Below are 26,073 nucleotides of genomic sequence, written 5' to 3'. Positions count from 1 at the left end.
AACAATATGGGAGGTTAATGCTCCTCCTTGATCCCTAATACAAGGCGTTGGACTACTGTTTAGATTTAATGCCTCAGGGGCGACCAGAACTGGCACGTCCTCGATTGGAGGTTATGCAATTAGTGTAGATGGATCGATCCCAGGAATGCAATAACACCAATAAACTAGAGATAGGGTCCCACCGGGCGTGCAAAAAACTATTGGTGGTCGGTTTTCAACTGTAAGTGTGCGGGCGTGCCATAATTGGAATTGCAGCTCAATTCAAACCGAACAGCTATTACCCCAAGTACCAAGATAGGAAGACACGTAGTGTATAACCGAAATCTGATGAGGTTGGTCGCCTATTTAGCTACTCGCTTAATGTATAAACAAGATAAGACAATATTCAGAGGGTAGGATTTGTCCTTTGATGATGGGTTAAACCTTTGCCTTCCGTACGAAATGACATTTCAATAGAGATAAATGAAAATGAGGAAGGGATTCTTATAGTTGGTCACAAAGAACGACTATAAAATACATTTCCAAGTGAAGAACTGAATCCATCGTGTGAGCGTAGACTCAAATCACAACTAAGATTACCAGCTACTTAATTAGCATTATGAATTATACTACAGAATGTAAACAATAAGCTGAAAGTTAAGGATTACACTAAGAAATGGAATTTGCTTGGCTGGAAAAGTAAATAATTACACTATAGAATGTAAATTGACTGATAATTTGAAAGGATAATTGAAAGTTAATGTTTGGTTTAATTGAGTTGGTATGATATATATATATATATATATATATATCCGTGGTTAAATTCCTCTGCTATTTATAATATTGATCCCTCTATCTTGATTTTTTCCACTTTCGGTTGCTATAACTGTTCAGTACTACTTAACTTCCTCCGTTTCTTATTCCGTCATCTATCCTGGAATCACTTCCTCACTATTACTTTTTTCATAGGCCGCTCAAACGACGACATGGCAGTTGGATATGTTTCTGCTATTGTTTGTCGGTAAATCTTTTCAAATCTTCAAATAGACGATGCAAATTTGTACAAATCACACCTAATCTACTCTGACAGGCTCTCAGGATGAATGACAATGATGGGATGAACAATCCACGTTTAGTTTGTACAACTGATCGTGGAATTGGTACATTCATCTAATGGTTGATATTATGTGTCATAATCTCGATGGTCCACACGCCGAAACTACGCGGATGAGAAAATCCAGATAGTTTCAATCGACGCAGCTGTCTTATTGCATTTTCAAATTGTCTGGCAACCGCGGAAGCGTATCCCCAAATGGAAGATGCCTTCGATCCTGTAACTCTCCCTTCTTTCATTTACTCACAATATCTCTCTCTCTCTTTCTCTCTCTCTCTCTCTCTCTCTCTCTCTCACTTTGCTTCCGATCTTTTATTCTATTAGGATCTCATTCACGCCATTTTCAAGTTCGTCTGGAGCACAAAAACCCCAGGTTCGTTTCCCTCTCCCTTTTCCTCCTCCTCTCTCTGCCCCCGGCTTTGACGAAAATGCCTTCCTTTTTATTATTTATTTATCTAGAGCGCGAGAGGAACGAAGACGTTGAGATCGTGGACATCGAGGTATGACATCGATAGCGCTCCCCCCTCAATTCTTCTTAGATAGCAGAGTGGAAGAGATTCGTTTCCTGGAAACAGATTCCCTGCGAAAGGGATTCGTTTATGGCGTTTGGGGCTAAAACATGTTGCCCATTCTGGAATAAGTAGGGCCCACTTGATGTATTCCATCAAATGGTTCAACTAAATGTTACCCCGTTGCCAAAAATCAGCTCAAACAGAAGCTCATGAGGGCCACAGAACAGGTGGCAAGTTAAGAGGGGACGCCCACCCTTGATTTGAAGGGGGCCTACCATCTTGTATGTAAGGAATCCTAGCCATCAGGACCCTTCGTCTGCCATGTATGAAGAGTCGGGATAAAAATCAGGCCGTTCTGCAATTCCAGTGGGCTCCAGTGAATAGCAATGGTGGGTGTTCCTTCCCACCTTGTTCCCTTTGATGTGGCTCCCCCCGCGTTTTAGATTGTGCTGATTTTCAGGCCCTTGGCATCTTATGGATGGGTTGGATGTGATACATACACCCAGTGGGCCCCACTTCTGTCCAGTACCACTGTAAGCTTAGGCTGGTACTGATACCACTGGAGTGCACCCCTCTTAAGTAAATTGGTTGGGCTCAGATTGAACCCTACATAAACCAACTGGTCCATATGAGTAATGGCTGGGCCAAATGACTTGACCTATAACTGGAAATAAAATGATTAGTGTAAATGCAACAACCTTGATTTCTTGCAATTCTAGATGAAGAAGTCAACATGCTAAGGGTCTGTTTGGATGGCGGGATTTAAGAGTATTGCAATGTAAAAGCACTATCATTATGATTTTATAGTGTTTGTTTGAAGATGTAGCACATAATTCGGTGGTTAAATGCAAATGTAATACGAGAGAGGTAAAGGAATTTGCAATTAGTACAAATGTACAATACATTGCAGTAGAAATCTCCTTTCCAAACACATGAATCTATATTTTTCATGTTGATTTGACATCTGATCTCAGTAATGTAAAAGTATCATCATTGCACTTTTACCACTCCTATCCAAATGCGAGAATTCTCGTTCAAATTACCTATTGACCAAGAGACAAGTATTTTAATTTGTAATCATTGTACTTTTACAATTCATTATAGTGAAATGCATGCATCCAAACATGCCATAAAATGCTATGCTGCAGAGTAAGAGGTGAAGAAGGCAGTCTAGGAATTAGTGAGAGAGAGAGCTTTAATTTGCTTGAATAATTGGAAGAAATGAAATCCAATTTAAAAGACTTTATTGGAATTGAAATAATTTGAAGTAAAATGACTTGCTTGAAATGAATACAAGTTCACTCCAGCCTTTAGACTACCAAGTTTGGAATTCATTCATCATTCATGAAAGACTAAAAGAGGTCTACAAACCCATGCATCCATACATCTCAAAACACGATACCAATTCATAAGTCCATGAACGCCTCAAGTCCATGCATCATAGTTGAAAAGGTTTGAACCCATGAGTTTCCGACCATGGGAACAACTAGTACATTTTAAATCACAATATGAATGAAATGATGGATGTAAAAAATAATCCTAAGCATTTTAGCTGGCTCTTTCCTCCTAAGAAGATAAACATTTAGAAGATGGAAAGTGTGGGGTTTAGGTTGGGGGTTGATGATGTTTAGATTTTGATAGCATGCTTTGGGTGCAAAATGAGGAACACGCCTCCTAATTATCTCGGCCTTCCTTTGTGTGTTGGAAAGCTTGCATGGATCCATCCTGTCTTGGAAAGAACTGAAAGGAAGCATTCGCCATGTAAGAGAAGATACCAAGTCTAGTTGGTCTAATCACTCTAATCAAAGTAGGTTTAGATAACATGCCGATTTAGTTTATGTTTCTATTTAGGTGCCCCTCCATGATTCAACTGGAAAGACTACAGTGAGACATTCTTTGGAAGGATAATGCAATAGACATAAACTCCACCCTTGTTAAGTGGGATGAAATGTGGTACAGTAGTGTTTTGGGGTTGCAGGTAAAAAATCTTGATATCATGAACTATGCTCTTTTAGGGAAATGATTATGGTGATTTTTAACAGACGTGGAGCATGGGCTGTTAGTTTAATAAGGGGTTGTGTCATTGTATAGAGCTTCGGCTAGGGTGACCTGATCCATTTAATAATCAAGTCTGGATTTTTGCTCAGGCTTAACCTGTTAAAATCTAGGTTGGGTTTGGGTTTGGCCCAAGTCAAAAGAATTCAACCCATCTACTTATTCAGATGGGTCTAGGTAAGGTCCAAGTCAAAAGAAGCCAACCCATTTATTTATTCGGCGGGTTTGGATCGGGCCAAAGCATTCCCACAATGATCCCTATGTGATGGATGACCTAGATCTTGTACTGGTGTGCATTGGTGACATGTGATTCATGAAGTCTCTATTCATGCGAGCAACTAGACTTAGCAATATCATTCCTTTGGACGATCTTCTTTCCTTTTTCATGCAAGTAGCTAGACTTAGCAATATCAGTCGATCGATATATGAGAAATGATCACATGCAATGTCGTATGTCCATTTCTTTCCTGCCAACGTGTGTGATAACATCTGATTTTGCCAACTTTCTCATCATCATCATCATCTAAATCTTATACCAACTAATTGGGGTCGGCTACATGAACCTCGTTTCGCCATTCCACTCAATCAAGGACAATATCCTCATTTTAATCATAGGTCATCAAGTATTTTCTTGCTAACTCCATCCATGTCTTTTGGGCCTACCCCTTGCCCTTTTAGAGCAGTCAACTTGGACCAAGTCACTCCTAACTGCTGCAAATCTTGGTAGATCCTGCACAACATATATGTGATGTGTATGGAGGATGCAGAATTAGTATATCACCTATTCATTCATTGCCCTTATGGCCAAATTATGTGGTCGTCAGTCATGGGATTATTCAATATCTTGGGGGGATGTCGGAATCTATCGGAAGCTTCCTCTACACTTGGCGCGGTGTCAGGTTAAGGAAGCATAGAAGGCCGTGTTGGATATTGAGATCCGTAGGCATTATGGGGGGAGAGAAATGGAAGATGCTTTTGGAACTTGCGATCTCTGGCTAGTGAAGTGACAGAAAGGGCTTAGTAATGAGAACTATCCCCCTTGGCTTTAGAGATAACAATGAGAACTTCTTTCTTGTGAATTCATATTTTTTATCCTCATCTTCGTAGATGACTATGATGAGAAAAGGGAAAAAAGATTGTTCGGGAGAAGATTTACATACATCCATTAGCCCCATCTTAGGCCACCTCATGCCTTGAAGGGGACTCCAGGGTCGGTCACTCAGAGGCTCACGGTCTGGTTCTGGAAGATGAAGATCTCCCTGGGAAGCAAAAGGGAGGAGCTGAAAGATGGTTGGATCCTAGCGCGCAAGAAGACGAGGATATCTGCTTCAAGAAAACACTTTCAAGGAGATGCACTTGCAGTCCTCTCAACTTTATTCATCGAAAACTTCTCCCCGGATTTGTTGGAGATGAATTTTAGAAGGGTGTTTGAGCAAATGGGAATGTTATGTGAGAGATTGTAGGGCCGAGATCGAAGAGTTTGGGGGAAAGACGAGGTTTCACATTTGTCCGGCTCTCGACAACGAGGACGAGCTAGAACAGGCGGTTTCGGAACTGGATGGGAGACCTTTCGTGGGCCATGCTCTGTCGATTTAGAGAGCTAGGTTTGGGCTAGAGAGAGTGAACACTGAAAAAGGACTGTGGAAGAAAAGTATGTCTGAGATCAGAAAGCTCTAAGTGAGCTTGAGAAAGGCCCTTGCTCCTAATCTCACTGGGCTTGCACCTAAATATTGTTCGACAGGGAGGTCTTATAGAGATGTGGTTGCATTAGGTCAAGGTGGAATCATGCCCCATCTTAAGGGTTGGAAAAACCAACCCACCACCCAATATATGTGGAGGGAAGGATCTGGTGAAAATTCTATTGTCCGGTTTGATCTAGTTGTTTTGACGCTATCTGTGTTGTCTTTAAGCTGCTGTTTAGTGGTGAAAGTCAGTAGAGGCGTCACCATGGAGGACGTTTACAGATGGCTGCTACACCTGGGGGCAGATGGTCTGAAACAGGAGGATTTCAAGATAATTGAAGAAGAATGGATCTGGATTCCTTTTAGCTCTCAGTGTTAAGTCGATCATATACTAGCCCTATGTCTTTTGGCTTTGGGTGGTCTAGTGGCGAAAATGCAGATGTGGGCCAATTTCTCACCATTGGCAACAGAGGTCTATTGGTTCAAGGTGGTGGGAGTCCCGTTGGAATTGTGGATGGGGGAAACATTCGCACTTATAGGGGAATGGTTGGGGGAGGTGGTTTCGATCGACCCAGACACAATATCTAGGGCAGAAATCAAATGGGGATGAGTTTGTGTTAGGAGAAACCGCAAGAAGCTACAACCGGAAAGAATCTCCCTAGCTGTAGGCGATGAGGTTATCAAGGTCAACATTTGCAAAGAAGATGAGGGTAGAGGCAAGAATCCGTCAAGTAGAGCTCATTTGATGAACAACGAAGATGGACAAGCCATGAAAGTGACCTTAAGAGTCGGGCATGGAAGAAGGTGTAGAAGTTTGGTGCTCCAGCGGATCATGGTATGACCGGGAGGCATCGTGGCAGCATAGGATGGGTTTGTATCCTTATGGTGACACGTGGCGGATAGAGAAGGAGGCCGTAGACACGGTTACTTCGGCCTTGAGAAAATGACGAAAGCTGACGCCTCTGTGGCGAGGGAGTTGATGCGTGGTGCGGTGGCTGCTGGGACCAATGTCTGGCTTGGGACAACTGTCTTAGCTCGAACCTCCCTTCAACATTGAACTAGCAAGGTCTGGATGGGATGGAGCAAGCACATTTTGACAACCCGAAAGTTTTAGGCTTGGATTCAACTTCAGTAGGCTGACTCGGACCTGAACCTGTTTTAGACGACCGTGCGTTGACAAGTGGCCTATACCCGATTAGCTCTGGTCGATCACAACTGTTAGTTGAAGTTGATACGAATCTCGTGTTGCACGCGTGTGGAGAACATATACGTGCAAACTATCCTTCAGACCACACACATATTCAAAATAACTTATGGCCTCACACGTGCGTCGAAACGTAGATACTTCAGAAACCCATATATATCCCTTGAGAGGCGATTCTGTCTCTAAAGCTCTTGACCTCGAAGATGATCCCTTTGGAGGTAGACCTCTCTGGCTCTTTTAGCGAGGGAGATCTAGAATCGGAATGGGGCACAACTTCTTCCATTGCCAATGGTCACTTGGTGGATCTACAAGCAACGTTTGATCTCTTTTAGGAGAGGTTCTGAGCTAGAGGGTTTGCTGAAACTAGAGGATGGAAATAGAGTAGTGTTGGACATTGCGCCTCTCAAAGTGGTAATGACTGGTTCGTATGACAATACTCTGCTTCTCGAAGACAAAAGGGGGCCTATATGGGCTAGTTTGGTGGAGGTGGTCAGTGAGAAACACTGGATTAGGGTGGCGTTGGGATACTTCGGAAGGTTGATTGGTATGTCTTTTGGAGATCGTCTGGAAGATTATCGAGCCCTTTTTCAAGTCGTAGAAGAATGTGGCAGGCCAAGTGACAATTCCATGTCCCCTAAAGGCTCGATTAGGTCATCTACCAGTTGCAGGGAGTTGGTGAGCTTAACATCGAACTTGAATTTGTCTCATGCAGGCTCGCCAATAGGTAGGAGGAAGGGGAGGAGTGGTAGATCCATCCCTAAATGAAGATTCTTTCGTGGAATGTGAGGGTTTTGGGGAGCAAACAAAAGAGAAGCCAAATTAAAGATGTTTACAACAGATATAAGGCGCAAGTCATATCGTTTCAGGAAACAAAAGATTCATGGATTCAACAACAATCTATTGAGATATGTTTGGGGGAATAGTTCGACGGATTGGGTCTCTCTAAATGCTTCTAGGAGATTGGGTGGAATTATAGTTCTTGGGACCCCTATATTTGGTTGAAAGAGGATTGGTGGCATGTGACTTTCTCGGTTTCAATTCAATTGAAGGAGTTAGCTTCAGGTTTGGAATGGTTGTTTACTTCAGTATATGGCCCCAATAGGGAGGATTGTAGGGCATAATTATGGGATGAGATCTCCACAAACCAAGCAAGGTTCTCTGCTCCTTGGCATATTGGAGGGTATTTCAACATCATGCGCTTTGTCTTGGAGAAATCGAATGGAGTCTAGGTCACAAGCAACTCATGCTCGTTCTCAAATTGCATCAACTCGCTTTGCTTGAGCTAGTAGATCTGCCATTAAGAGGCAAGTTCAAATGGTCTAATGGTCCGTCTAGTCCAATTATGTCTAGAATTGATCGATTCCTAGTGTCGGCTGATTGGTTCCTACCCTTGTGTTCTGCAAAGAACCCTTCTGAGGCCTATTTTTGACCATTGCCCGTTGTTGCTGGAAATTGAAGAAGAAAATTGGGGACCAAAGCCTTTCAGATTTGAGCTCAGCTAGTTGGAGATTGAAGGTTTTCAACAGAAGATTAAGTATTGGTGGCAATCCTTCAAGGTGGAGGGTTTTGTAGGATTTATTATGCATTGCAAGCTGCATCTTCTTAAAGGTAAAATCAAGTCTTGGATGAAATAGGAGCTAGGAAGTAGGGAGGTAGAAACGAAGAGCATCCTTTCCAAACTATTAGCCTTGGACATTAAAGTAGAAGTAGAGAAGTTCTCTCCAGAAGAATCAACAATGAGGATCAACCTTATTCAAGACTACACAGGCAGGGTGAAAGAAGATGAAATAAAATGGAAACAACACTCAAGGCATGTCTGGATAAAGGAAGGAGATAGAAACACGAAGTATTTCCATAGCATTGCGAGTGCTTGCGCTAGGATTAACAAAATCAGCAGTGTGATTATCAATGGAACTTGTGTTGAAAGCAAAAGGTAGAATTGTGGAAGAAATTCCTAGGTTCTATGGTATGCTTTTGAGAGGGGAGGTATGGGAAAGGCCTAAACTGGACAACCTCAACTTCAAGAGTCTATTTGCTCCCATAGTTGCCTCTCTTGAAGCCCTCTTTTTGGAGGAAGAGGTAAAAGCCGCTATCCTTTTGCTACAAGGAGATATAGCCCCCAGTTTGGATGGATTCCCGTTGGCGTTCTTTCAGGCTTTTTGGGAAGTGATCAAAGGGGATGTCATGAATTTCATGTCAGAATTCTTTGAAAGGGGTCGCATATCTTTAAAGATGACTGCTTCCTTCATTGCCATCATCTCGAAAATTTCAAGTGTGGAATCTCTAAAGGATTACCGACTGATCAGTCTTATAGGAGGCCCTTACAAAATTTTAGCAAAAGTGATAGCTATGTGTCTTCAAAAGATCATTGGAAACATCATCTCAGTGAATCAAAGTGCCTTTTTCCGGGTTGACAGATTTTGGAATGTGCTTTAATCGCCCATGAATGTCTTCACTCTAGGCATTTTGGGGGGGGGGGTGGGCAGGTAGTGTGCAAGCTAGATATCGAGAAAGCCTACGACTATGTCGATTGGAGATTCCTTGACTATATAATGCTTCGGTTGGGATGCAGCTTCAAATGGAGACAATGGATTCAGGAATGTATAAGTTTGGCACACTTCTTGATTATAATTAATGGTTCCCCGAAATGTTACTTTAGAAGTTGATGGGGACATCAGAGGACCTACTTGGGTGTACTAGAAACGGAGACAACTACCCACATCAGCGCAACTTTCTTTGTGGATGGGAGATGAGTTCCAGATGGGGCCCGCTAGGCCATTTTGAAGACCCCACATGCATTGGACGTGCATCAGGAAGACCCTGCTTTGGGATGATGTATGTGGGCTGCTTAGGAGAACATTTTAGTTATAGGATTTCTATTTCGTATCGATCGGACTGTTGGATCTTGTCGATCAGGCCATCGGACCACCAGATCTTTTAGATCTGGGCTCCTTGGACTCTAATTTTGCTTTCTTTATGTTTTTTGTTATTTTTAGGAGTTACTTGATGGTTGAGATTAATAATAAATGTTTTAGTTTTCTTATTTTGGATGATGGGCCATTTCACTTAAGTGAGTGGCATAGTTGTAATTATGCTGAATTTTAATTCCGAATTTTTTTTTTTAATTATAAAAGCACAGGGGGTGGAGTTTCAACCCTAGTGGAGATTTGAGAAGAAAAAAAAGGGGAGAGCTCTCTTGTGTGAAAGAATTTTCCTCCTTATTTTCTAAGGTTTATTTATTATTTTTATTTTTTTATTTTAAACCCTCCTTTCCAATTAAATTATGGAAGGGTAGAAGCTTGTTTGGTGGTGGATTACCCAACGTACATCCTTCCTCTTTCTCTTCTTCGAAATGTATTCTTCATCTTCTTCTCTTGTCTTCCTCTTTTCCATTCCATTACAACCTTTTAAACCTTAGATCTTCAATTTCCTATTTTCTCCAATTTCTAAAAACCCTAATTCCAAAATTCCCAATTTTCATGAACCCTAATTTTTAAATTTCAGATTTTCTCCTTCTTAACTCTAATCGTAAAACCTACAAATCTGTCCATTGAGTGTGGAACATGCCTATGCTAAATTAGAAGTTTGATTTATTTGATTTCCTAACATACGGGGCATGTGATTTAAGTTAAATTGGATTTTATTTCCTATTGTTTACTCTTAATTATTTGGTGGATTAGCATCTTTTGTTAATTGAATTACTTTATGAAGCCTTTCATAATCTCTATGTTGCATGTTAGCATTAAATCATGTGTCCTGCATCAAATTTGGTATCAGAGACAGGTTTAGCATAGATTTTTTGTGTTGCATCTAGGTTAGAGTCACATCTAGGGTTAGTAGAGTATGGATTGCATATAGGATCATATTGCTGAGTTTTTGTAGGAGTATCTTATTGATTTTTCAATTTGCGGCCCCACTTATACCATTGTTGAAATTTCGCCATAGTAATTTCAGGTTGTCACATCGCTGAATTTTCAGCTTGTAATTTTCGGATTACACCAGTGCTGAATTTTCAGTTTGGCACCCTCGGATTACTATCTTGCTGAATTTTCAACATAAGGTTTGCGGATAGCGATTTGCTGAATTTTCTGGTTAGTGTGTCTAACGTGATCTCTAGGTTAGTACTATCATTGTCATCACATTGTCCTAGGACGTAGGGTTTCCTTTAGAGTGTCCTTGTGTATGCCCACTCGTTCAGGACGTGGTTTTTGCCTACATCCCACTATGCATTTAGAACAGATTGCTGAGGCCCTTAACGCTATCAACAATCATCTGATGGCTATTGAAGCGCATAATAAGACCACCGCGACTCAATTGACTATGACCAATGCGCGTATCAATCGGCTTGAAGTGAACCCCGACACTGGGGAAGATGTCCAGTCACAAGCTAGGGATCAAATTGAAGGAGTTGAGATTGTGCCCCTTGCAATCATTAGCCGCACCTTAAGCTAAATTGTAGAAAGTAATGATTAGCGCAAGAATTCAATTTTCCACACTTATGCCAAGTGTGGTGGTAAAAACTGCAAGGCGATCATTGATAGTGGCAGTTGCATCAATGTGGTATCTGCTTGCACTGTGGACCACTTAGGTATGCTAGTCGTTCCTCACTCTTAGCCCTATCGAGTCTCATGGGTTGACGCATTTTCGATTCTGGTTTCTCAGTGTTATCCCATTCCTATCCAGTTTTGTTCCTATACGAACATGTTGTGGTGTGATGTTTTGCTTATGGATACATGTCACATCATTTTGGGTAGGTCTTGGTTGTATGACAGGAATGCAACACTGTTCAGTCGCTCGAATATGTGTTCGTTTTTATGTGGAGGCAAAAGGATTGTCTTGAAGCATTTCCCGCCCAAAAGCACCTTGGAAAAGGGGGACGTCAAGGAACGTGGTCCTGAAGGTGTAACGAAGCTCCAACTTGAGTATCTTCCTATAGTTAATGCCAAAGAGTCTAAAAGAGAAACTAAAACTGATTTGAAGTTGTATGTCTACGTGGCAACTGAGGTCACACTTAAGGTTATTATGGAGATGCCACCTGAGGTTACACCTGAGGGTAGTGTAGAGTTACCATCTGAGGTGAGTCCAGTATTGGAGGAGGCTAGTGTTGTTATTCCAAAGGACATACTAGATGAGCTTACACCTGTGTGGGACATTCACGCATCGACTCTACCAAACCGTCATCACGATCAAATGAGTCCTGGGGAGGAAGTGAATTTGGAAAGACAAGTAGATGAGCTTAGGACCCCTATAGATTGCATACCCATGTCTGTGTTCCATAGGCCTTCAAAGTTTGCACATGCATCTACACAACATATGCATGACTTGCATGTGGAGATTAAAAAAAATCAATATAAGTAATGAAACATACAAAGTGATTGCCGACTCACACCATAGGTTGAAAGAGTTTGTTATGGGTGATGAAGTCATGATTAAAATACGTTCAAAAAGGTTCTCATAGAGAATCATAAAAAACTTACAAGCCCGTAGCGCTGGACCATATAAAATCTTGAAAAGAGGTTCGAATGCCTACTTGATAGATCTTCCACCTAACGTGGGTATCAATTCCATATTTAATGTAGAAGATCTTGTACCGTTTCATGGACCTTTCTCTAATCCTGACATGAACTTTGATGATAATGCCCTTGACCTGTCCCAAGACCTATGGCCATTACCTGACCCATCTTCTCAACCTTTACCATCCGTACCATCCATACCTATGAGAAGAGAGGAAATAAAGGATATCTTAGATGGAGAAGCAGTTTCCACACGATATGGCGGTTACTAGGAGTACCTTGTCAAGTGGAAGGGTAGACTAAAGTCAGACAGTACATGGATCACAGAGGCAGAGCTTGAGCGACGAGACTTGGATTTACTCGAGCATCACTTTAGCTTTATTTCATCGGAGGTGAAATCTCCTCAGTCGAGGGGAATTGATGGGGACATCAGAGGACCTACTCGGGTGTACCGGAAACAGAGACGACCACACACATTAGCGAAGCTTTCTTTGTGGATGGGAGATGAGTTTTAGATGGGGCTCGCCAGGCCATTTCGAAGACCCCACATGCATTGGACGTGCATCAGGAAGACCCTACTTTGGGATGATGCATGTGGGCTGCTTAGGAGATTATTTTAGTCATAGAATTTCTATTTCGTGTCGATCCAACCGTTGGATCTTGTCGATCAGGCCATCGGGCCACTAGATCTTTTAGATCTGGGCTCTTTGAACTCTGATTTTGCTTTCTTTATATTTTTTGTTATTTTTAGGAGTTATGCGATGGTTGGAATCGATAATAAATGTTTTAGTTTTCTTATTTTGGATGATCGGCCACTTCACTTAAGTGAGTGGCATAGTTGTAATTGTGCTGAATTTTAATTCCGAATTTTTTATTATAAAAGCACAGGGGGGTAGAGTTCCAACCCTAGTGGAGATTTGAGAAGAAAAAAAAAGAGAGAAACTCTCTTGTGTGAAGAAATTTTCCTCATTTTTTAGGGTTGATTTTTTTTTTTTAACCTCCTTTCCAATTAAATTGTGGAAGGGTAGAAGCTTGTTTGGTGGTAGATTACCTAAGGTACATCCTTCTTCTTTCTCTTCCTCGAAATATATTCTTCATCTTCTTCTCTTGTTTTCCTCTTTTCCTTTCCAGTACAACCTTCTAAACCCTAGATATTCAATTTCCTATTTTTCCTAATTTCTAGAAATCTTAATTCCAAAATCCCCAATTCTCATGAACCACAATTTTCCAAATTCCAGATTTTCCCCTTCCTATCCCTAATCATAAAACCTACAAATCTGTCCATTGAGTCTAGAACGTGCTTATGCTAAATTGGAAGTTCTATCCTTCCATCGAGCTTAGTTTTAATTGATTTATGTGATTTCTTAGCATGGGGGCATGTGATTTAGGTTAAATCAGATTTTATTTTCTATTGTTTACTCTTAATTACTTGGTGGATTAGCGTCTTTTGTTAATTGAATTACTTTATAGACTCTTTCATAATCTTTACGTTGCATGTTAGCATGAAATCATGTGTCCTGCATCAAAAGTTCTCGTGGTCTTCGGCAAGGGGACCCTTTGTCCCCTTTCCCTTTCCTTATGGTGGTGGAAGCTTTTAGTGGTATGCTTTGGAGAGGTCAAGAGGCAGGCTTCACTTGTGGCTTCTTGGTTGAGGGTATGTCTTCTCCCATTTCGCATCTTCAGTATCCGGACGACACTTCTTTTTTGTGATGCCTCTCCCAGTATGGTGGAGAAGTTGTGCACCATTGTCAAATGCTTCGAAGTTGTATCAGGGCTCAAAGTTAATCTTTCCAAGAGTGAAAATGTATGGGCTTTGAATGAATTCGATGGAAGTGGAGAAGATGGTTGATATTTTTGGGTGTGCAGCGGGAGCTCTCCCAATCTCTTTCGTGGGTCTACCGCTTTGTGTGGGTAAATCGGCTAAGAATACGTAGGACAAAGTGGTGGAAAGAGTTAAGAGAATGCTAGCAAGATGGAGAACTAGAGATCTCTCTCAGAGGTCGTATCACTTTGATTAAAAGCGGCCTTATCCAATCTCCTTGTTTATTTCATGTCGCTTTTCAAATGCTCTACGCCAGTGATTTCAAGATTGGAGAAGCTTAGGTGAGACTTCTTGTGGCAAGGAGCGGAGGATAAGAAGAAATTTTTTCTCCTCAGTTAGGAAGCGGTGTGCAAGACGTATGATGAGGGAGGTGCTGGAATCAAGGATCTCAAATCCATGAATATGGCGCTTTTGGGGATGGAGCCCTTTGGATAGAGGTTCTCAAATGCAAATATGGACTTTTGGTGGGGGGATGGGGTACAAGAGAATTGTTGCTCTATAGGGCTTCGACTTCGTGGAAAGGAGTGTGGTAAGTGAGGGAAGATTTCTTGCAAGGAATAGGGTATTCTTTGGGCAATGGTTAAAAAAAAAAATCAGATTTTGGGAGGATGAGTGGGCTGGCTCTCACATTTAAAAATAATGAGTTTCCTTCCATCTTTATTCTTTAGTTTGGTGCCGTGACCCCTCAATTTTTGTAGCAAGCCATTTCTCTCGAATTGGAGGCATGATGGCATGGTTTCTTCCATGTAGGCGCTTCCTTCGGGATGAAGAAGTGGATGACTATGCTGCCCTACTGGAAAGTATTCAAGTTTTTGCTCCTAGTGAAGTTGAAACAGATAGATGGGTTTGGAAAACGGAGAGTTTGGGCCATTTTTCTGTTATATCTTTTTTCTCTACGCGGGACAGATCTTCTAATCATGCAGAGGTGGGAGCCACTAGATTTGTTTGGTCTTAATCCAATTCCGCTAAAAATTGCAGCTTTCGGATGGTTGGTGGGTAGGAAAAGAGTCCTAACTATTGATTACATGAGGAAAAGGGATATGCTTATACCAAACTTTTGCTATATGTGTATGCAAGATGGGGAGTCAGTGGACCACCTATTTATGCATTGTCGGGCTCATTCCAAATCTGGGGGATCATGCTGAATTTGGTGGATCACTGTTTGCTTGCTTCTCACGGAGTCTGCCTTCCCAAGCACAAGAATACTCTTTGGAGAATGATCCTGCTTGTGTTCTAGTGGGCGGTTTGGGAGGAGCGGAATGCAAGGTGCTTTGACAATACCAACAGGACGACGGATAGTGTTTCTCATCAGATTAGATCGTTAGTATGTGAATGGGCTATGGCTGCCCCCAAAATCTAGGGATGTAATTTGGATTTCTTAGGGGGTTAGTTGGGTCGCTGTCTCGGCGCCCTTGCTTCCCCCGTGTCTTTGTTTGTTTTTTGTGCCTTTTTAAAAAAAAATAAAATTTGTCATCTTTCAAAAAAAGAGGGGCTTAGTTTTTGGTGGTGGAATGAGCATCCTATGTAAAAGGATCAGCCAATAGTGATTTTGCCTCTAGGTTGAGGATCTAATTTTCAGTTTTTCAGTTTTCCTTTTGTATCTTGTGCCATCTTGGCTCTCCTTTTAATGAAACTATCGTTACCTTTCAAAAAAAAAAAAAAAAGAAAAAAAGAAAAAAGAAACGAAAAAAGGGTCTAATCTTGGTCATCATTGCACATGGCCAACTTGTCTAAGCCTACTTTCCCTCATCTTATTAACCGTTGATGCTACTCCTAAGTTCCCTTGAATGTGTTCATTTCTATTTCTATCCTTTCTCGTTTTACCACTCATTCATCTCAACGTCCTCATTTCAGTTACTCTCATCCAAGGTATCCCGTATCGGTATCGGTTGGCGTAACGGTGACCTCCAAAACCGATACGGATACGGGGGCGTAACGGTGATACGGGGGCGTAACGGCGCAAATTATTATTATTATTTTTTTTTGCAAAAAAATATGGATTAAATCCGGAATATTCTAAGCATTCCAAATATGCATTCATTTATAAATTGGAACATGTTTATGGTGGTGTAACGGTCCACTCTTTGGTGAGAAGTTGTATCGGACTATCTGATGAATTTATGAACCAGATAACCTGAATTTGACTACAAAATTCATATATTTAATTTTCTAACTATCTACTATCAATGATAGATATATTAGAATGAATGTAATATGAAAATATCTTACATTTAGGTGTTTGCAATTATTTTTGAGGGCCAAAATTCATGCGTAAATAGAAAAAATATATAAAAAAAATATAAAATGGCACCCCAAATATGTAAAATGCACATTAACATGTTCTACTATGATTAACACATCATATGACATCATTAAAACAGCAAAAGAATCATTAAAAATGATTTTTCGAATTTTCAAAAAAAGGGCCAAAATAAATGCGTAAATAGAAAAAATATTAAAAATATAAAATGGCACCCCAAATATGTAAATTGCACATTAACATGTTCTACTATGATTAACACATCATATGACATCATTAAAACAGCAAAAGAATCATTAAAAATGATTTTTTGAATTTTCAAAAAAATGGCCGAAATAAATGCGTAAATAGAAAAAATATAAAAAAATATAAAATGGCACCCCAAATCTGTAAAATGCACATTAACATGTTCTACTATGATTAACACATCATATGATATCATTAAAACAGCAAAAGAATCATTAAAAATGATTTTTCGAATTTTCAAAAAAAGGGCCGAAATAAATGCGTAAATAGAAAAAATATAAAAATATATAAAATGGCACCCCAAATCTGTAAAATGCACATTAACATGTTCTACTATGATTAACACATCATATGATGTCATTAAAACAGCAAAAGAATCATTAAAAATGATTTTTCGAATTTTCAAAAAAGGGCCAAAATAAATGCGTAAATAGAAAAAAATATTAAAAAATATAAAATGGCACCCCAAATCTGTAAAATGCACATTAACATGTTCTACTATGATTAACACATCATATGATATCATTAAAACAGCAAAAGAATCATTAAAAAATGATTTTTCGAATTTTCAAAAAAGGGCCAAAATAAATGCGTAAATAGAAAAAATATTAAAAAATATAAAATGGCACCCCAAATCTGTAAAATGCACATTAACATGTTCTACTATGATTAACACATCAAATGGCATGATTAAAACAGCAAAACAACCATTAAAATTTGATTTTTCGAATTTTAAAAAAGGGGCCAAAATTCATGCGTAAATAGAAAAAATATTAAAAAATTATTAAATGGCACCCCAAATCTGTAAATGTACATTAACATGTTCTACTATGATTAACACATCATATGACATGATTAAAACAGCAAAACATATTAAAAAAGTATAAATACCTATTTTTGACGAATTTCAAAAATGGCCCACCGAGCTTTGATTCAAAAAAATTTGTGATATAATGTGTTTTTATCTCAAATACCTAGCTAAGGTTGGTCGAAATTAGTAGTAGAAGGAGTGAAAAACAGTTTGGAAGCAAAAGGTTTCAAAAAAACAGCAAAAAACGAGCTAAAAATGAAAAAAAAAAAAGTTACCGTTTCGGGCGGGCCCCTAACGGCCCGTAACAGCCGTTACACCCCGTAACGGGCCCGTATCGGCCGATACGGGTACAAAATCGTGTAACGGCCGATACGTAACCGATTCGGCACACCCTGCTCTCATCCCATGAACACATTACTTTAGAGGCATACCTCCACTTCATCCAGCTAGCTCTATTCTATGATCAACATTCTTCTTGATCTCTCCACTTTCATGAATCATTGACCCAAGATATCTAAAATAATCATTTTGGGGTACTTCTTGGTCAATCTTAAGTAATTCCTCATTTTGACTCCTATTATTGCTTACATTGTGTTTCGTATTCTTTGTTTTAGTCTAACTGATTTTAAAATGCAGCTTTCGGATGGTTGGTGGGTAGGAAAAGAGTCCTAACTATTGATTACATGAGGAAAAGGGATATGCTTATACCAAACTTTTGCTATATGTGTATGCAAGATGGGGAGTCAGTGGACCACCTATTTATGCATTGTCGGGCTCATTCCAAATCTGGGGGATCATGCTGAATTTGGTGGATCACTGTTTGCTTGCTTCTCACGGAGTCTGCCTTCCCAAGCACAAGAATACTCTTTGGAGAATGATCCAAGGTGCTTTGACAATACCAACAGGACGACGGATAGTGTTTCTCATCAGATTAGATCGTTAGTATGTGAATGGGCTATGGCTGCCCCCAAAATCTAGGGATGTAATTTGGATTTCTTAGGGGGTTAGTTGGGTCGCTGTCTCGGCGCCCTTGCTTCCCCCGTGTCTTTGTTTGTTTTTTGTGCCTTTTTAAAAAAAAATAAAATTTGTCATCTTTCAAAAAAAGAGGGGCTTAGTTTTTGGTGGTGGAATGAGCATCCTATGTAAAAGGATCAGCCAATAGTGATTTTGCCTCTAGGTTGAGGATCTAATTTTCAGTTTTTCAGTTTTCCTTTTGTATCTTGTGCCATCTTGGCTCTCCTTTTAATGAAACTATCGTTACCTTTCAAAAAAAAAAAAAAAAAGAAAAAAAGAAAAAAGAAACGAAAAAAGGGTCTAATCTTGGTCATCATTGCACATGGCCAAATTGTCTAAGCCTACTTTCCCTCATCTTATTAACCGTTGATGCTACTCCTAAGTTCCCTTGAATGTGTTCATTTCTATTTCTATCCTTTCTCGTTTTACCACTCATTCATCTCAACGTCCTCATTTCAGTTACTCTCATCCAAGGTATCCCGTATCGGTATCGGTTGGCGTAACGGTGACGCCCGTAACGGTGCAAAAATTTTTTTTGCAAAAAATATGAAAAATATGGATTAAATCCGGAATATTCTAACATTCCAAATATGCATTCATTTATAAATTGGAACATTTTATGGTGGTGTAACGGTCCATCTTTGGTGAAAGTTGATCGGATATCATCAATTTATGACCAGATAACCTAATTTGACACAAAATTCATAATTTAATTTTCTAACTCTACTATCAATGATAATATTTAAGAATGAATGTAATATGAAAATATCTTACATTTAGGTGTTTGCAATTATTTTTGAGGGCCAAAATTCATGCGTAAATAAAAAAAATATATTAAAAAAATATAAAATGGCACCCCAAATATGTAAAATGCACATTAAAGTTTGGATATTATGAAAATGAATGTAAGTTTAAAAAAAAGAATATTAAAATCATTTTTCGAATTTTCAAAAAAAGGGCCAAAATAATTGCGTATAAAAAAAATTTAATAAATAAAATGGCACCCCAAAATTACATATGACTATCATTTACTATAATAAAATGAATGATATTAAAAGATCAACTGGACCAATGAATTTTCAAATAAAGGGCAAAAATAACTGAGAAAATAGAAAAAAAATATTTAAAAAAATTTAAAATGGCACCCCAAATATGTAAAATGCACATCAACTTGTTCTACTATGATTAACACATCATATGGCATCATTAATACAGCAAAAGAATCATTAAAAATGATTTTTTGAATTTTCAAAAAACGGGCCAAAATAAATGCGTAAATAGAAAAAATATAAAAAATATAAAATGGCACCCCAAATCTGTAAAATGCACATTAACATGTTCTACTATGATTAACACATCATATGATGTCATTAAAACAGCAAAAGAATCATTAAAAATGATTTTTCGAATTTTCAAAAAAGGGCCAAAATAAATGCGTAAATAGAAAAAAATATTAAAAAATATAAAATGGCACCCCAAATCTGTAAAATGCACATTAACATGTTCTACTATGATTAACACATCATATGATGTCATTAAAACAGCAAAAGAATCATTAAAAATGATTTTTCGAATTTTCAAAAAAGGGCCAAAATAAATGCGTAAATAGAAAAAAATATTAAAAAATATAAAATGGCACCCCAAATCTGTAAAATGCACATTAACATGTTCTACTATGATTAACACATCATATGGCATGATTAAAACAGCAAAACAATCATTAAAAATTGATTTTTCGAATTTTAAAAAAAAGGGCCATAATTAATGCGTAAATAGAAAAAATATTAAAAAATTATAAAATGGCACCCCAAATCTGTAAAATGACATTAACATGTTCTACTATGATTAACACATCATAATCAGCATGATTAAAACAGCAAAACATCTAAAAAATATCTATTTTTGACGAATTTTAAAAAGGCCAAAATTCATGCTAATTAAATATTCATGAGGATTCCATGGTGTGTCGTTCTAGGAGGTAGAAGGCACTTAGTACATGTTCTACAAAAAAAAAAAAAAAAGAAAAAAAGAAAAAAGAAACGAAAAAAGGGTCTAATCTTGGTCATCATTGCACATGGCCAAATTGTCTAAGCCTACTTTCCCTCATCTTATTAACCGTTGATGCTACTCCTAAGTTCCCTTGAATGTGTTCATTTCTATTTCTATCCTTTCTCGTTTTACCACTCATTCATCTCAACGTCCTCATTTCAGTTACTCTCATCCCATGAACACATTACTTTAGAGGCATACCTCCACTTCATCCAGCTAGCTCTATTCTATGATCAACATTCTTCTTGATCTCTCCACTTTCATGAATCATTGACCCAAGATATCTAAAATAATCATTTTGGGGTACTTCTTGGTCAATCTTAAGTAATTCCTCATTTTGACTCCTATTATTGCTTACATTGTGTTTCGTATTCTTTGTTTTAGTCTAACTGATTTTAAAACCTTCGGGGCATTCGGTTGCGACTTGAAAATGAGTTCATCTCATTTTAGTTCATATCATTTACATATTAGAGACCATGATTTGTATAAATCGTTGCTTATAATTTTTGATCCCTACCAACAAATTGATCTCTAATACATAATTAGAATTAAATAAATTGAGGTGAACTCATTTTTAAGTGGCAACCAAACAAAGCCCTTAGATGTTAAAGAGTCCCTCCATAGTTGTAGGCTTGTAGCTTCGTGTTTACCTTACCCTCTTTATCTTCTCAATCATGCTAACTTTCACATCCATCCACTAATTAACTAATTATAATTTTCCAATTCCTACTTTCCCTTATTAAACTCAGTAATTATAGATGGTTTCCTAACTCCTACTTTTCCCTAGACTTGTAGTAATTAACAGCCTTCCTAGGTCAGTGTTGGGTCCATTTTAGGATGGCCCAAATTGGACCCACCAAATGGGAGGTCCCAGACCCAACTCATTTGGTAATTGGGTGGAATATTTTTACCCAAATTTACTCAATGCATCCAAATTTTGGACCCAGGTGTGTTTAATTTTGGGTTTGGTCTATAGTTGCATGAAGCGGTTACAAATTCGGGTGTGGGAGCGGGGAACTCTCTTTCAAAATGTAAAATAGTATAAATAGGTAGGAAGCAGGAGCGGGATTCTGAAAGTGGGGATTCGAAGTGGGAGCAGCACCTAGTTAGAAGGATCTTGCAACTAAGGCTTTGGTCCAATGACCCAGTGGGTCGGGTTGTTTGCACCTGTAACTTCTAGGCTATGGAGAGCAGTGTATAAGTGGGAAGAGGACTCTCTTCAAGGAATTTCATTGTAAATTGGGGGCAGTACTATAATTAGATTTGGGATGAAGCCTGGTGTGCTAACAAGCCTCTCAGTCAAGCCTTTACCTCCCTATATTTCCTCACTCCCCAAAGGGAGGTTAGGATATCACAATGCTTCAGGATGGGGAGGAGAGGGTGGTTTGGGAGCTTCATTTTCATGGAAATTTTATAGATGTAGGAATCTTTGACTTTTGCACCTGCGATTCACAAGCTAATAAGCATTTCATGCCCTGAAATTAAATTCCCTCAAAGTTACTCGGCTTGCATCTTCATGCTTGATTTTCTATCACCTAGCAGTCATGACTGAGAACTAATTTCATTTTTGTCTACTGCCCAAAATTTCTCGAACAATTTCTATTAGATTTATCAATTGTCTTGATTGGTAAAAACCAATTAGGTCTCCAAGGATGAAATCTTCTATACTGTGCAGGTAGGAGCTGGAACATCAAAGAAAAATCGGCCAGCTACAGGTATTTCATACGCTCCTTGGATATGTTTTATAACTTAGTTGCTATATGGCAGAGATACTGCATTTTTTAAAAATCTTCGCGTTGGACATGTGTCTTGACACATCAGTTAAGCAAAATCGTAGCTCAGTTTCTATCTTCTTAAACACTTTACTCATTATTGAGTATTGAATCATACCTTCATTCATATTCTGTCTTAATTTTTTTGTATTCACTAATATTTATCTATAATGTACATCATCATCATAATCTTAGTCTCCCAGCAATTCTCAGTCCTAGTTCACACGTCGTGTCCACATCTGCTTATGGTTGTCAATGAGAACCTAGAGCTATGGATACCCAAGGTACCAATAATCTGATTTAACTGCTCTGGTTCCAGAAATTGGCCCCAATTAATAACTGGGTTGGCTTTGGGTCCATTGGTTTAGATCTAATTAAAAATCGGGTCGGGTTGGGTACATGGATGATATATGTTATGTTTACGAATATACCCCTCATACTTAAATCATATGTATTATATCACATACATGTACTATATAATGTGCTGTAAATATATATCTAACACACTTCTTGCTTGCCTAGTAGAGAGCGGTGAGGATGATGTAACTTTATCCACTTTCGTAACTCATCAATCTTACATGTGGTGGTTTGGACTATCCAGAATCATAGGCTTCAATTGTGGGCTGAGCATGCCATGCAGCTTTGTCCATGTCCGCGACTCAACTAATGTACATGCTACATATGCATGCCGATCTGGACCATCCCAAATCATGGACCCCAAATATTGATGGAGCATGCTTTTGTCATGACACTGATTAGTTGATCCTACCTATCTAAATGGTGCCAATAAATGGATGGTTGAAGCTAAATGTAAGCAATCCAAATTTAATAGGTGAAATAAGATGGTTAAGACTTAAGATCACATTTAGGCCCTGTTTGGTGCGAGGGATTAAACAGGATTAAATGGGATGGAACTCTTGATCCCCCCCTTTTAATTAATTAATTAATTAATTATTTTTTAAATTTTATTCCAACTGTCTTTTGGTGAAGGCACCCGACTTTAGGGTTTTGATGCCTCGGAACTTGTGCGATTATGTATGGGCCGTAATGACGGATACATAACGGTAGTGGCCGAGTCCGTTACGTGATATGGGGGTCGAAATGGTGAAACCCCCCCCCCCCAAGTTTTTGTCTCGGATTGGCCATTATGGGGGCTGTAATGGCTGTTACGCCCAATGTTTGAGTTGTCGGTATCGCTACAAGTTTCTCTGGTCGGAGATAAAGATATAATATCGTTATCGCCGATAATATCGCTGATAACTAGAAATGCTGGAAAACGGTAGAATTTTTCAATGAAACTTCAGGAAATGCCTTAATATACATATTTGCATATATATGAATAAAAATTTACAAAAAGAATGCATTAAATAGTAAGTTTTCATTAATAGGGCTCAAAAAAGCATGCGCTACCATAAGAAATCACCAATAGTAACCAAAATAAGTTTATATAATATAAATGTAGCTAGCATACAATAATTAAGACATGTAAAAGTAAATGAATTTAAAGTACACATTTCCGGATGACTTTGAGACAAGGTCGTTTTTTTACCTCCCTCGTATGGATGGCTTGGATCATGCGATTGTTGCTATCAAACAACCAACATTAGATGGGCCACTTAAAGAAAAGGAGGGGGGAACAAAAGGACACAGATTGTATAGTGCCCCCACACCTAGCTAGAGATGAACGGATTTGGCAGGAGTCTGTAGGGCACACCTTGATGGATATGTTTTATCCACACCGTCCATCCATCTTGTAGATCATTTAAGGGCATGAACTTAAAAAGGAAGCATATCGGAGGCTCAAGTGAACCACACCATAAGAAACATTGGGGATTGAATGCCTACATTTGAAAACTTCTTAGGGGCCACAAAAGTTTTGGATCAAACTCATGTTTATGTTTTCCCTTCATCTGGCTCTATGTGACCTTATAAATAGGTTTGATAGCAAATAAACATCATGGTGGGCCCTAGAAAAGTTTCAACGGTAGGGTCATCGTCACAACTGCTTCCTGTGGTGTAGTGCACTTGAGACTTCAATCTACCTCCTTTCTGGAATCAAAACCTAAAATAATCTTTCATGGTGGGCCCCACATAGCCCTAACAGGACTGTCCATCTCTAGCTAGGTCCTGGTGAGGTTAGTGCCCAATTCGCACTCCAAAATGGGCACAAATTGTGCTCTAAAGAGAGGCCTGCCACGAAGCTAGGTGAGGCCATCGTGATGATTGCGATAAATCCACCCCGTCCATCTATTTTTCCGGATCATGTTAGGAAATGGGCCAAAAAATGAGGCAAATCCAATACTCAAGTGGGCTGCACGATAGGAATAGTGGGTAGGGACTAGGGAAATGCTTACCATTGAAACCTCCCTAGGGTCCACTGTGATGTTTATATGCCATCCATACCAGTGGGATAAATTGAAGGCACAAAACAAACGAAACTAATCCAAAACTTTTGTGGCTCCGAATGTTTCTACGGTGGAGGTTCAATTTGCATTGTTTCCTGTCATGCGGCCCACTTGAGTTTTTGATCTGCCTCATTTTTTAGCCCATGTCCTAACATGATCTAGAACAACGGATGGACGGAGTGGATTTCTCACAAATATCACGGTGGGCCCCACCTACCATCCATGGCAAGCCCTTCTCTGAAGGCTTTTGCAGGCGTCCTTAAAATCAAAAGTGGATTGCGGACCGATTAACTCTTAACGTATTGAGTAAACTCCGTTGGTTCCACCGTGATTTATGTATTTTATCCACTTTGCCCATCCATTTAGTTAGACAATTTTAAGGCATTATCCAAAAAAATGAAGCATATCCAAAGCTTAAGTGGACCACACCATAGGAAACAGTGTGAATTGAATCTTAACCGTTGAAACATTCTCGAGGGCTACATAAGTTTTAGATGAAGTTGATATTTGTATTTTCCCTACATCCATGTCTTTCTGATCTTATGAACAGGTTGGATGACAAATAAACATCATCATGGGCCCTAGTAAGGTTTCAACAGTGGAAATCATTATTCCTACTGTTTCTTGTGGTGTGGTCCAATTGAGCTTTGGATATGCTTCAATTTTGGGCCCAACCCCTAAAATGAGATCGAAAAACAGATGGACGGCGTGGATAAATCACATACATTCACAGTGGGCCCAAAACTGTTTACCCAGTATGATAAAAGCGCACGAGTAACTCAATACGCAGTGAGATTTCCTCAGTCTGTTATTGGGTGGGACCCTAATCGTAGGGCTACATCGGCGATATGAGACATATCTACATCGTCCAATCATTTTGGCAAATTATTTTAGGGCATGGTCCACAAAATGAGTGGGATCCAATTCTAAAGTGGAAAACACCATAAAAAACAGTGGTCATTAAATGGCCACCATTAAAAGTTTCTTGGGGCTCAGAAGTTTTGATCGGCCCGATATTTGTGTTTTCCTTTCATCTAGGTCTATGTGAACCTAATGAATGGGTTGGATGGAAAATAAACAATATAGTGGGCCCTAAGAATTTTTTAATGGTAACTATTCAATCACCACCGTTTCCTGTGGTGTGGTCCACCTGAAATGTGGATCTAACTCATTTTTTGGCTCATTCCATAAAACGATCGTCCAAGATAGATGGACGACACATAAAATATATTACATAGTAGTGGGGCCCACACTACCGAAAGTAGTCGCGACTTGCGACTCGCACGCCACACTAGCGTCGTTCGCGTCCGTTAAAAAAAGTGGTCTGATGCCATTTCTGAAAAGGGGAATAGGGTTTCCCGTTTCCGTTTCGAACCCAAATCCCCAATCGAAGGGTTTTTCGTTTCGAACCCAAATTCCCAAGGAATATCGCAGATTATTCGCCAGAATCCTCGTTGATTATGAAACTTTTCATCTATTCAAAGAAAGAAAAGAAAATGGGAGGTTTTTCGTACTTGCAGAAGATCAACGAACAACTATTGTCAATCGATCGATTGGCCCACCGAATTCTTCTTCCAATCAGGCGCACCTCTTCTACAGGTACCGAAATCACCTTCTTACAAGTTTTTTCTTTTT

The 26,073-nt window shown here is 39.2% G+C and overlaps 1 protein-coding gene across 10 annotated transcripts in view; it reads left to right on the top strand.

The window, feature by feature from the left end:
- The first annotated feature begins 981 nt into the window (after positions 1–981).
- Positions 982–26,073, top strand: part of LOC131246160 (protein MHF2 homolog) — a 59,665-nt gene continuing 34,573 nt past the window's right edge. For 3 of the 10 annotated variants that reach the window (XR_009171215.1, XR_009171216.1, XR_009171214.1), the window contains exons 1-4: positions 1,001–1,312; positions 1,418–1,466; positions 1,553–1,593; positions 21,937–21,976. Coding sequence is in view for 5 of the 10 variants with exons in the window: in XM_058246071.1 (XP_058102054.1) it covers positions 1,292–1,312; positions 1,418–1,466; positions 1,553–1,593; positions 21,937–21,976 (151 nt within the window). In the remaining 5 variants the exon portion in view is untranslated. Of the gene's footprint in view, positions 1,313–1,417; positions 1,467–1,552; positions 1,594–21,936; positions 21,977–26,073 lie in introns of all 10 variants that reach the window. The other 7 variants (XM_058246071.1, XR_009171213.1, XM_058246070.1 and 4 more) reach the window with 7 other exon arrangements.

The sequence above is a fragment of the Magnolia sinica genome, chromosome 5 (assembly GCF_029962835.1).
Source record: "Magnolia sinica isolate HGM2019 chromosome 5, MsV1, whole genome shotgun sequence".
Lineage (NCBI taxonomy): Eukaryota > Viridiplantae > Streptophyta > Magnoliopsida > Magnoliales > Magnoliaceae > Magnolia > Magnolia sinica.
This window is presented reverse-complemented; position numbering and strand designations above follow the sequence as displayed.